Source organism: Colletes latitarsis, chromosome 7 (genome assembly GCF_051014445.1).
Source record: "Colletes latitarsis isolate SP2378_abdomen chromosome 7, iyColLati1, whole genome shotgun sequence".
Taxonomy (NCBI): Eukaryota; Metazoa; Arthropoda; class Insecta; order Hymenoptera; family Colletidae; genus Colletes; species Colletes latitarsis.
Genome location: NC_135140.1, coordinates 3590219 through 3601219, shown reverse-complemented (window position 1 = coordinate 3601219; position 11001 = coordinate 3590219). Strand labels below are relative to the sequence as shown.

The following is an 11001-nucleotide window of genomic DNA, read 5'->3' as shown; positions in this document are numbered from 1 at the left end:
CATCTAACCATAGTGCCTTATTTCTTTTTTCTCTCTATTCGCACGAGAAAGAAAGGAACGCGCGCGTTCACTGTCAAAATAAATTAACATTGATATTTATTGCTTCCAGAATATTGTAATTACTAGCTGGACATTTGTATATAACGTAATAATTAAAAATACCGTTGATAGAACGTCGATCGATACAAACGACAGCTATAATAATTCCCACTTTTAAGTGACAACATCTGTTGGTTTTTATTTTGAATTAAGATCGAATCACGTTTGTGTCATTCGACGAAAAAAAGCAAAGAAATAGCTACAGCAAATAAATCTCGGTTGCCAAAACTTTATATGTAAAATAGCAATCTTTATACTTGTCGTTACGTATATTAATGACAGTATCATCTGTGAATTGGCAAAGACGATCTCGTTCACGCTATTTTTAATTATATGATATTTGAATCATTTTTGATAAAAGTAGACAATACGTAAACATTTCAATTTAAATGAAGCTATCGTAACGCAGTGGAATAATTTAAGGGGGTTATTCTACTTTAGAACCTTAGAAAAACCAATTTTTCTTTACTTCACTTTCTGAACCATATTTTTCGAATTGGTTACTATGTTATCTCAAGTTGCAATGAATCGAAATTATTTACTATCCTTTTTAGTATGTTAAAGACGAAAAAAAGATACAGAAAATCGATTCTTCGAATTTATAGTGTTGGCAAATGTCTGATTATTTAATATTTTTTTATTATGTTCTGGCAAAAATCACATTCATCTTTTTTTTAACGGATCGTTACTAAGGCTTTTAAAGTATTGAATAGTTTTGTGTGGAAAGAATTGAGAAACATAGATCCAAGTATACCATTAAAAAATAAGTTTTCACTAAAAAATTCCAAAGAACTATCAAAAAGTGGCATTGTAAAGTAGAATAGCCTCTTCGTGTATTAAAATGATGTAACTATTCCCTGTACAGGTAAGTGCTAATTTCTTTTTCGAATCTTTAATTTGAAACCTTTGAATGGAATACTCGTTAAAGTAAAATTTCTATTTTGTCAGTGAGAATTTACAATCCAGGTTCAAGAGTGGAACTTAGGAAGATTATAGCAAAGAAATTACTACACCTTCAAGAAAGATTGTTAGCGCTCAAACTGTACGAAGTATTTTTCATTCCAATAAAATTTACAGCAGCGAGAAAAGAAAACCATTCATAAACTACAAAAATAAAGAAAAATCTTGTTAAATCGTTTATAAACAAGCCGACAAACAAGAGCAACCTTTTAATTTTCACCCTATAGAAACTCGAAGGCTCCACGACCCGCGTGTTAGGAAACGACGTCTTCGATGATTCGTTCCCGTCTATCTTCGCAGCGTATTTAAATATTCATGAAAATCCGGCGTGTAAACAAACGAAATCGGCGCGATAACCTTTTTCGTAAAGTCCGCGGTAAGAATTCTGATTCCGGGAGCAGCCGTGTGTTTTTCTTAGACCGAAACGCGCCTCGATGCTCCACTTTGAACATTATGCCAGGCCAATTATTGCGAAACGCTGACTTGGCAAACGATACTGACAGCATAAACGGGCCGGTACGAGGACGACATTAGCAGTGCGAAAGTATCGACATTATGCCAAGCACGAAGGGTGAGTGATAGGAAAAGAACACGTAACCAAACTAGTCTTTTTAAAGCACTCGTTATCGAGCGTCGTCGGCTCGATTCTCGAGAACAAAAGGACGATTGAACTTATCTCGAACGAGTCGATCGGGTTTAAAGTTCGGTTTAATTAAAATTTTACTATCGGTACGATATATAATTTCGATAATTCGTCGATGACGCTCGATATTGATTAAATGGTACGTTGGGACTTCTTTTTGCCTCGAAACGCACGCAGATCCATTCGGCGAGGATGCGTCGCTCCTTTACCCGGACAATCGCAATAGAGGATGTCACGGACTCGCAGGGACGCATTTCGAAACTCCAATAATTAAAGGTGTTATCAGCCAGCTGAGACGATGGCCAACGGATCTGTTTTACGCGTTTCTGGCAGCGTGCTTGATAATCGGAAGCCTGGTCTTGTTGATCTTCTTCACGATGGTTATTTGCCTTCCCACCGCCATTGGTAACAGGTGTCGGTATGAACGATAATATCTCACGATAATATTTGCAGCGACCGAGTAACTTTTTTTTCTATTTCGACTGACAGCTGATTGAACTATAGAATTTTTGTTTGTCAAGGTCTTCTGAAAATTCGATCGAAAAGATAAGCTTTTTCCCGTTCATTTTTTTTATTCATCTTTCGAGAATATACGCAAATTTATGGTGATAACAATTGTAGAAGTTATTTATAATGATATGTCCAGTTTGTATGATAAAACAGGCTGACACTTTCTTTTTTTGATGATCAAGTGTTAAATAAAAAAAAGTCGTGTAAATGTTTCCTATCGAATCTTTTTGTAACTTCACCATTTACGAGATATTTGCTTGAATATTTATCAATATAACAACAATAAAAAAAGTTCGCTCAAGCATGTGCCCTACTTAACTGTGTTTCCAAGCGTCAGCCATTGTTGTGTCCCAATAATGTATATCTGCTTACCTTTACGAGAAATACTCAAAGTGGCCACCTTCACCTTCACCTCATTGCAAGATTACAATCGTCGTGGAATAAGGTTTCTCAATCTTTCAAAAATTCCAGTTTATCAGATTTGCCGGTAACCTTGTTATGCACATTGGCGAGGTATTTCAACGCTGGCAATGAGTGTCGTATAAATAATTTTCGTGCGACCCCGGATTTAAAAAGTTAGTGAATTTAATTGAATGGAAATTATTTGTTCTAGAATTATATACGTAGCCGTTTGAATGAAAAGTGACGACGCGCCATCATGCATAAACCTTGTAGTATATCTGATGAAACTTTGTTCAATTACACAAGAAATTAACATAAAATTTATTTATCTCCAGTTGATGGAAACAAGGAGTTATTGATAAATGTATTCAAGCAGTTTAATGGAATTAATTATACTTACAGCAGCAAAAAGCAACAATGTCGTAAACAAAGGCATATCGATAGATACGAGTTACATGTCATGGACAGACAAAAACACTGGAAAATATGAAATAAGAATGGATATCAAACGATTAAGCAAACACAATACACAAGTTTGTTTTGTCAATTCTTATACAATGTACATTTACTTTCCATAAAAAATATTCAAACTGTACGGAAATTTTATTGCGAAACTTTTAAAATTAAAAGTTTACCTAAATTCTGGCATCGCTTTTATTATATTTGTAAATTACAAATATTTCTTCTCGTATATTTTGCCTCTTAAGATTCCATTGTATTTGCTTGATCAAGATAAAAATTAAAATAACCTTTACGCGACTAGTATAAATTTACAATACTAACAGTCGCGTTCAAAATTTCAGATTGGAGGAAATTTCGATCATCGACATAAAAGCATCGCCAAACGTTTATTTCTTCAAATTGGAGAACCACAATTGGTCCACCAGGGAGTTTTGTTATATCGAGACAGCCGCGCGAAGACATCCGGATTTGAATGTAAAAATTTAATTGAACACATAAAATTCTTCCAGTTTCTACGCTGACGAATAATAAAAATAAATTACTTAGGTCTATTTAATAAACTTACTGAAAGAGCAGCCATTTAAGGAAAACTCGACCGAATCGATAGCGAATAAAACGAGACCGGAGTCCAAACTAAATGATTCTATCGCGAGCAACCATCTTTCAAAATTGACTCCGGAAGAACAATTTGAGGAACAGCTCGTGTTTGGAAAATCGAATATAAAAAGGATCAACGTGCCGATCGACAAGTTCTTTAGAGGGTAAGATGGAATTCTAAATACCAAACAGATAAACATTTAAACACAGACGAGAAATTGTTCCTTAACCCCATCAAGTGAGAAAAACCTTGTAAAAATGGTTCAATCTTCAAACCACCATAACTCCTACAATAGTGAACGTGTCTCATTTTATTCGTGAAGTCGAAATCATAGATAGCTACAAACAAGTATTAAACAACATTTCTGTAGACCGTCAACCAAATATATTAAAAATAAAAAACGAATTTTTAAGAAAAATCAACAGGGTGCAGGTGCAGAAATTCTACAAAATTAAAAAATTTCAAATCATTCTAAAAAAATTATTTTCAGTTTCAGGGGTCAATTACAATCATTTTTGATCATTAGACATACCCTCGAAATCCTAACTATTTTCGAGAAAAAAATTCTTTATCGGAAATCTAATGTGAGGCCAGAAATGCTTCCCTGAAATTTCACGCGAATCTTTAAAATGTCATAACTCCTGAACGGATTGGACGATTTTAATGTTCAAAAACGCAAATGACGCGTATTTTAATGGAGAATATGTAAAAATTGCAAAAATATTCGAAAAGTTGATCCTTGACCCCGAAAAATGAGAAAAACCCCCTAAAAATGGTCCAAATTTCAGACGACTATAACTTCTACAATAGTGAATATATTTCAATAAAACTTTTTTCTTAAGTAGACCTCATGGGTACCTACAAAAAAGTATTAGACAACTTTTCTGTAGGGCGTCAAACAAAATTACTAAAAATCAAAAACTAATTTTTAAGAAAAATGGACAGGGGGTAGGTGCCTAAATTTTTCGACGAAAAAAAAATATTTCAAATCGTTTTGAAAAAATTATTCTTGGTTGCAGGGGTCAATTACAATCATTTTTGGTGAATAGACATACCCCTGAAATCCTACGCATTTTCGAAAAAAAAATTCAGAAATGTGGATAAATTTTTCGGCAAAAATGAAAAGTTTTAAATCATTCTGAAAAAATTATTTTCAATTGCGGGGGTTAATTATAATCATTTTTGGTGAATAGACATACCCTCGAAATCCCACCCCACTCTCGAGAAAAAAAATTCAGTAAGTGCAGAAATTTTTCGGCGAAATTAAAAAATTTCAAATCATTCTGAAAAAATTATTTGTGATTACGGGGATCAATTATAATCATTTTTGGTGAATAGACATACCCCCGAAATTCGACGCAGTTCCGAGAAAAAAATTCAGTAGGTGCTGATATTTTTCAGCGAAATTAAAAAATTTCAAATCATTCTGAAAAAATTATTTGTGGTTGCAGGGGTCAATTACAGTCATTTTTGGCGAATAGACATATCTCCGAATTCCTACGCACTTTCGAAGAAAAAATTCCTTACCGAAAATATAATGTCTGACCGTAAATGATTCCCCTGAAATTTCATGTTTATGTTTAAAAAATCATATTCCTTAACGGATTGAAGGATTTTAATGTTTCAAAATGCAAACAACGCGTATTTTAGTGAAGAATATTTAGAGATTCTATGATTGTTCGTTATAAGTAATACATAATGTGTTTATTTAGTACGAAATTATCACATATCGCCAAACATTTGAACAACGAGGTTTTAGAAATGGCGGCGAAAGCACAGCTGCTTTGGACCGTCCCTGGAATAGCTCTAAAACCGGAAATGTATTGCGCTTTGGATACCATGAAACGATTTCTTTGCAAGTGAGTGTAATTCAAATTCAGATATAATTACGATCTGGATTTATTTGATGTAATCTGTAAAATTATGCGTCTACAGCAGAAACAAAGACGAATGTCTACTAGACACGCTCGCTACGATCGAACTGGAAACCGACATTCAACTAACGGGAGTTCCGTGCCAGGCGTTCATGGGATTCCTCGTGCAGGAAATATCGAGGAACGACTTTAACGGAGGATACACGTTAATGGAAGCAGTGAGAACGTATTGTCCAAGGTAAAATATCCAACAAATTCAATTGATTCAATTTTAAGTGAAAGTCCCGTCTGGTTTCAGATTGTACTATTGCCCGGAAATCAGAATTCTCGACTCGAAAACGAAATGTTCAACCGAGTCTTTGGACTGTCCTATCGTTTACTCGAACGTCATAGCGGAGGACAATCTAAATCTTGGAAACTTTATAACATGACAAACGGCGTATCAATGTTTTATTATAGATTGTATAAATGTAGATTTTATAATACAATACAAATATTGTGTACAATGTTTTGAAGCGGTCTGTCCCGTCTTGGTTTTCGAATCTCTAGAAATTTCGTTCGTATGTGTTTTTACTTAAATGTTCTCAGCTCGTAGAGACGGAGTACGCCCAACCATATCCAGATTTCTCCAACTAAATAGCAAAATTTCAAACATTTAATCCATTGGGTATGAAATTATTTGTTTTTTTTTTAAAGTCGTGTTCGCGACACGAAGTTGCATAAGTTTTAATTTTTTTTTATAAGTTTTAACTTTATTCCAACTCTGTTCCATATGAATTTAAAAAAATGGAACGTACGTATTAACAACGCTGATCCTGTCGCGTAAGATAGAGCAGTTGGTAACGAACAATTGGAGACGAACAGCCAAACGACTACGATGGCGGCACTGACATCATACACCAGGTCGGTTGAGTAAAGAATTAACGATGGGAGACTCCAACGAGGCCTTTTCTACAATAATTATTAAATTAATGAAAAGAAACCGTACTTCTTCTTGTACAATTAAATAGTTTTTCGTTTATAAAATTCTAAAAATGTCCACATTCTTTCATATTAGACTAGAATACCCCTTTAAACGCCATGTTGGTCATTCGTATTTTTTTTTATATTTTCATAAATATAGTGATTCTAAAAACTGAATCAAATTGTAGCTCCTTTTTGGACGAAGATTTTTCTTTCGTATAAAAATTGACGAACTTTCTTTCAGAATTAATAAATAAAATATTTTGTAGCTCCTTTAAGAAATCGCAAGAATTTACTGCTTTTGATCTCTTTTAGAAACGAATAACCCCTTAAACTCAAAAATATCTCACCGATACGAGGGAATAGGCTAGCATACCAGTCGTCAGGAAGGAAATCAAAGAATAGGGTACAGAGTAACCTAAGCTCAAAGTGACAACAGCCTTCTGCTTATAGCCTTTGACTATCTGACCGCTTTCCAGGATACTGTATTCGGTTTGACCATAACGAACACTATAATAACTCAGTACTAGCACGCAAGTTAACAATAATAACGCTTGGCAAACTCGCAAAACTTCATTTTCGGCAGTGATCTTATCAGCAAGTCTTTCGTTTTTCGTCGTCGCGTCGAAGGGGGTCTCCTCAATTTTTTTCATCGAAAATTCATAGTCGATCGCCTGAAAAAAGAGTAATGAACAAAGAAATTATTTGCATTAACTGTACAAATAAATAATCCATTATTCTTTTCAACTCACTGTCGGATGTCCCTCGCGTGTCGTTTGAATTTTCTCAACGGACGTGTTCATTGTGAGTTATTTTTTTATGAGAACCGAAAACGGGCAGGACTTAAGCTCTCTGAAGTGGAACGTAATTATAAACGTTTCGCCGTTATTCAAATTGTTTGCGGATGACGGACCACGCGAACGTGGAATTGTAAATTGCACTGTATAACCTGGCAAAAGAGATTTCGGCGGAGGGAAAAATGATCAAGTGTTCTGTATGAATCGCGTGAAAATTTAGAAAATGGCACGTCGTTGCAAACGCTCCCTTCTATCCAGTATGGCGGCGATCATCGGTAGCAGTAAATATTCGGTGAGCGTTTGTAACTCACGTGTTTTTACGCGTCGACTTTTGCCATTAAATACCCGAGTTTTGTTTAGAAAACAATCAAGAAAACATTTTTTTTTTTCACTGTTGAAAATGAATATAGACGAGCCGGAAAAATTGAATTACCTGGCGAGCTTCGAGAAACCCTTGCAAAAATAATTACGAACATTCGACCTTCGATGTCGTTCACCTAAATCGAAACTCCGCGCGTATTCGTAAAACGATAATAACGAAAAATACGACTGTTCGGCTAATTAACCTTAACGTGAATTTTGTTAAATTTATTATCGATCATTTAACGCAAGATCAATGAACAATGAGATTTCGAAGTAAACGAAAAACTAGTGAACATAACGGAGTTTTAGTTAGTTTTCTTGACCATCGAGTAAAATGAATTTTGAATTAAGTAGAATTTCAAAGCAGATAATGATCATTTTTATAGCGGATCGGACGACTGGCGTGCACCCTTTGCGATCACTATGTCATGGGAAACTCGATCTACGTCATCATGCTGGGCCTCATTGGAACCGTTAGTCAATCGTAATACTCATTAATTCTTTCTGCATAATAGAATATCGGACGAATTCATGAATCTACAATATGTACAGTGAGTCGCAAAATTATTGGCACAGACATATATCTAAAACAGAAAGCGTCGATCGAATGATTTGCAAGAGTACTCACGCTCTCAGCTAACAAAATAATACGAATGGATAACAATATTTATTGTAAACGAAGAAAAAAAGAAGTTAAATACCTTTGTGTAAATAAAAATGTAGGTTTCCATTAAAAAAAAAAAAAAACAAAGTTACCTTTTCAGAAAAAAATAAGCCTAACATATTACCCCCTATGAAACTAAGAAACTTTTATATTTATATTCAAAGTTTTCAAATGACCACCACATATATTTCAAGCGATCATCAGATAATCGTAATTTTCTCAGTTTCGTATTTGTTGGATTTATGAAGCTTTGAAATAAAGCTTTTCGTATTGAAATAATCATTGTGCTGACTTATGTTTAATCAATAGGTGATCACGGCGTTTGACATCGTTCGAATAATGAATTATAAGATGCCAACCAGACCAACGACGCAATGCAGAAACAAGGAAACGGGTACGAACTTGCATTGCATTACGGTGATCAAGTTAATTAAGCAACTTTCAACTTCTAAATAACTATTACAATCTCTAGCCTTTAATTACCAATTTAAAACTTTCAACTTCAAATTCTGCACTTTCTGTTTAGCAAATTGAAATCAAAAATTGTATCAACTTTTCTACCGATACCAGTATCTAGTTTTTTTTTTAAACAATTACTAGTCCTTTTCGTTAGTTCCCTCGGACGTGGAAAGAGATCTGAAATTAATGACTTCTATCCTGGGAATAGAACACTATACTTTAATCATGCTAGGAGCGATCACGGTAAGCAATTCGAGTGAACTTTCTTTCTAAATTTAACGTTTTCGAATTATATCTTTCTAGGAATATCCGATGTTGCATACACCCTGGCTATTAATGCAGCTGTGCGTCATTATCGTAGAAGTCATTGTGTTCTGCGTCAGGATGTTTCTGGACGGGCTTCACATGAAACGCGACGAAATATTGCTTTCTGTTTTGACCGTGCATAACTGGCTTCAAGTATTCTGTTTGTTTCACAGACAAGCGCGGCAATCTCGTTAAAAAAAAAAATGTTTTCAAACGGAAATATACATGCAATTCTGTCGTTAAATGTATCGTGAAGTATATTGTATATTAATATAATAAAAGAAACGTACATCGCGCCGTGCGCTTGAAATTGTCGATTGTACGTTAACTATTGTTCTTTTGTTGCTTCTTATGACTCGCGATTTACAAAGAACGTGGACGGAATAACCAAAAAAAAGCTCTATCATGAACGGATAAATACTAAAAGTAAGTAACGATGGTGTTTAAATTAAAGAATAATTTCAGTCGTTCTTGTGCAGAAAACCAGAAAGAAACTGAGAAAGAGGCGCGTAAACCTTTCCTCAAGGTATAAATGGATCGTACGAATTTTTATAAACAAATATCGTTTTTATTATCGTATTTTCGAAAAATGTTGACTCTATCAATGTTGTCGTAGACAGAAGCTCTATATGTAGCATTAATGTGTTTTGCAACACATTGTTTGAGTTCAATTACTTTTGAAGCTGGAAATCGTGTTCCTCTTGCGAATACAATGACCAAATCGGCAGCCTTTAACGCTCTCTTTCGGCGAAGTTTTAGTAATTACACTTAAATAATAAATATACTGCATTAATATAACTACAGACAATTCTGCATAAAGAAGTATGTTATTTACAGATCTGAAGATTGTAATACTCGTGACGAATGTAATCACAGGACTAATAACCACGATAATGATGATCGTGGGTGATAAGCACGGCATTCCTTATCTTTATTTGCCGTGGTTGGTGAATACCATGAAAGGAATAGCTCTGTGCGAAGGACCAGCGCTTTTAAACTTGGCCAAATTACTTCTACCTAACATTTCGTTTCCTGCAGGAACTTTCATACTTACAACTTTCCTTCTATATGGTAAAAACATAACGTTTAAGTATGAAATATTGAATATAGTAAATTAACCTGTTGAATGCTGAACAAATTTTTCATGTCTCCTTATTCGAATAGTGAAATTTATTCGTAATAAATGTGCTTAAATCGTGAAAATTTGAAAATTAAGGAAAAATCATCATTTAACTTCTGTTATTCGTATTTTAATTATGTTTGTTTCTTGAACGACCATACAAGTTTATAGAGCAGAATATTTCCGTTTTAGTGGAAGAATTATGTATTTGGAACAACGCTTTCGCGAATTTTAAACGATGCTGGAAGGATTACCATTACCGAAAGCAATGCATCGCGACGAAAATGAAAAAGAAATTGCTCGCAACGCGCAAAAAAAAGATACTTTACCAAGGCGATGCGAAAGATAAATTAAATATTACCGTAGAAAAGTTAAAAGTTCAAGAGAGACCCGACGAGTTTCGCGGCAAATCTAATAGCCAAATCTCCACGGATTCCGGTGTGAGACCTATTAAATGTACCCTCGAAGATAACAGTAATTTTTATAAAACACAATTATGGGATGTCTCTGGATAAATAGCAACAGTTGCTAACATTTGACAAATTTTTTAAACACTTAAAAGCAACATTTGTATAGCATTATATACTGATATTTATTTTCCATTTCATTTGTTGTACTCCAAGTTTTTATATTCGCAACATGTTTTTCTACTTTAATATATATATATATTAAATACTTTTATTTTGAATATGAATGTTGTGGAATGCTAAAATATTTTCTTAATTCTCCACAAATTGAAAACAATTGAAAATTTCATTGGAAGTTGCAAAAGAATTATTTC

At 34.2% G+C, this 11001-nt stretch overlaps 4 protein-coding genes across 10 annotated transcripts in view; 2 read left to right on the top strand and 2 right to left on the bottom strand.

Annotated features, from left to right (window-relative positions):
* Mwh (multiple wing hairs) overlaps positions 1-11001 on the bottom strand; it is a 148729-nt gene that overhangs the window by 136988 nt on the left and 740 nt on the right. The window lies entirely within an intron of this gene.
* On the top strand, positions 494-6069 carry LOC143343303 (uncharacterized). 4 transcript variants are annotated; one of them, XM_076768080.1, is made up of 7 exons: positions 494-1630; positions 1880-2114; positions 3418-3550; positions 3623-3837; positions 5387-5533; positions 5610-5786; positions 5847-6069. In XM_076768080.1, exons 1-7 carry the CDS (start codon positions 1615-1617, stop codon positions 5977-5979), a joined length of 1056 nt encoding a protein of 351 aa, XP_076624195.1. In that variant the 5' UTR covers positions 494-1614; the 3' UTR covers positions 5980-6069. The 4 variants fall into 4 exon arrangements, with proteins under 4 accessions (XP_076624195.1, XP_076624194.1, XP_076624193.1 ...); XM_076768079.1 differs by having other exon boundaries at positions 1880-2120; positions 5613-5786; XM_076768078.1 differs by having other exon boundaries at positions 1880-2120.
* Positions 6275-8125, bottom strand: LOC143343306 (uncharacterized). The gene is made up of 3 exons (XM_076768086.1): positions 7264-8125; positions 6862-7185; positions 6275-6499 (listed from the first exon to the last, which is right to left on the bottom strand). The coding sequence occupies exons 1-3, from the start codon at positions 7312-7314 to the stop codon at positions 6275-6277; spliced, it is 600 nt and encodes a 199-aa protein (XP_076624201.1). The 5' UTR covers positions 7315-8125.
* LOC143343305 (uncharacterized) lies at positions 6368-10850 on the top strand. Of its 4 annotated transcripts, XR_013079947.1 has the most exons (7): positions 6368-6451; positions 8645-8729; positions 8949-9037; positions 9098-9626; positions 9717-9858; positions 9938-10171; positions 10413-10850. XR_013079947.1 is itself a non-coding variant. In XM_076768085.1 (4 exons), the coding sequence occupies exons 2-4, from the start codon at positions 8675-8677 to the stop codon at positions 9293-9295; spliced, it is 342 nt and encodes a 113-aa protein (XP_076624200.1). In that variant the 5' UTR covers positions 6368-6451; positions 8645-8674; the 3' UTR covers positions 9296-9634. The 4 variants fall into 4 exon arrangements, 3 of the variants coding, with proteins under 3 accessions (XP_076624200.1, XP_076624199.1, XP_076624198.1); XM_076768085.1 differs by lacking the exons at positions 9717-9858; positions 9938-10171; positions 10413-10850 and having other exon boundaries at positions 9098-9634; XM_076768084.1 differs by lacking the exons at positions 6368-6451; positions 8645-8729; positions 8949-9037 and having other exon boundaries at positions 9324-9626; positions 9721-9858.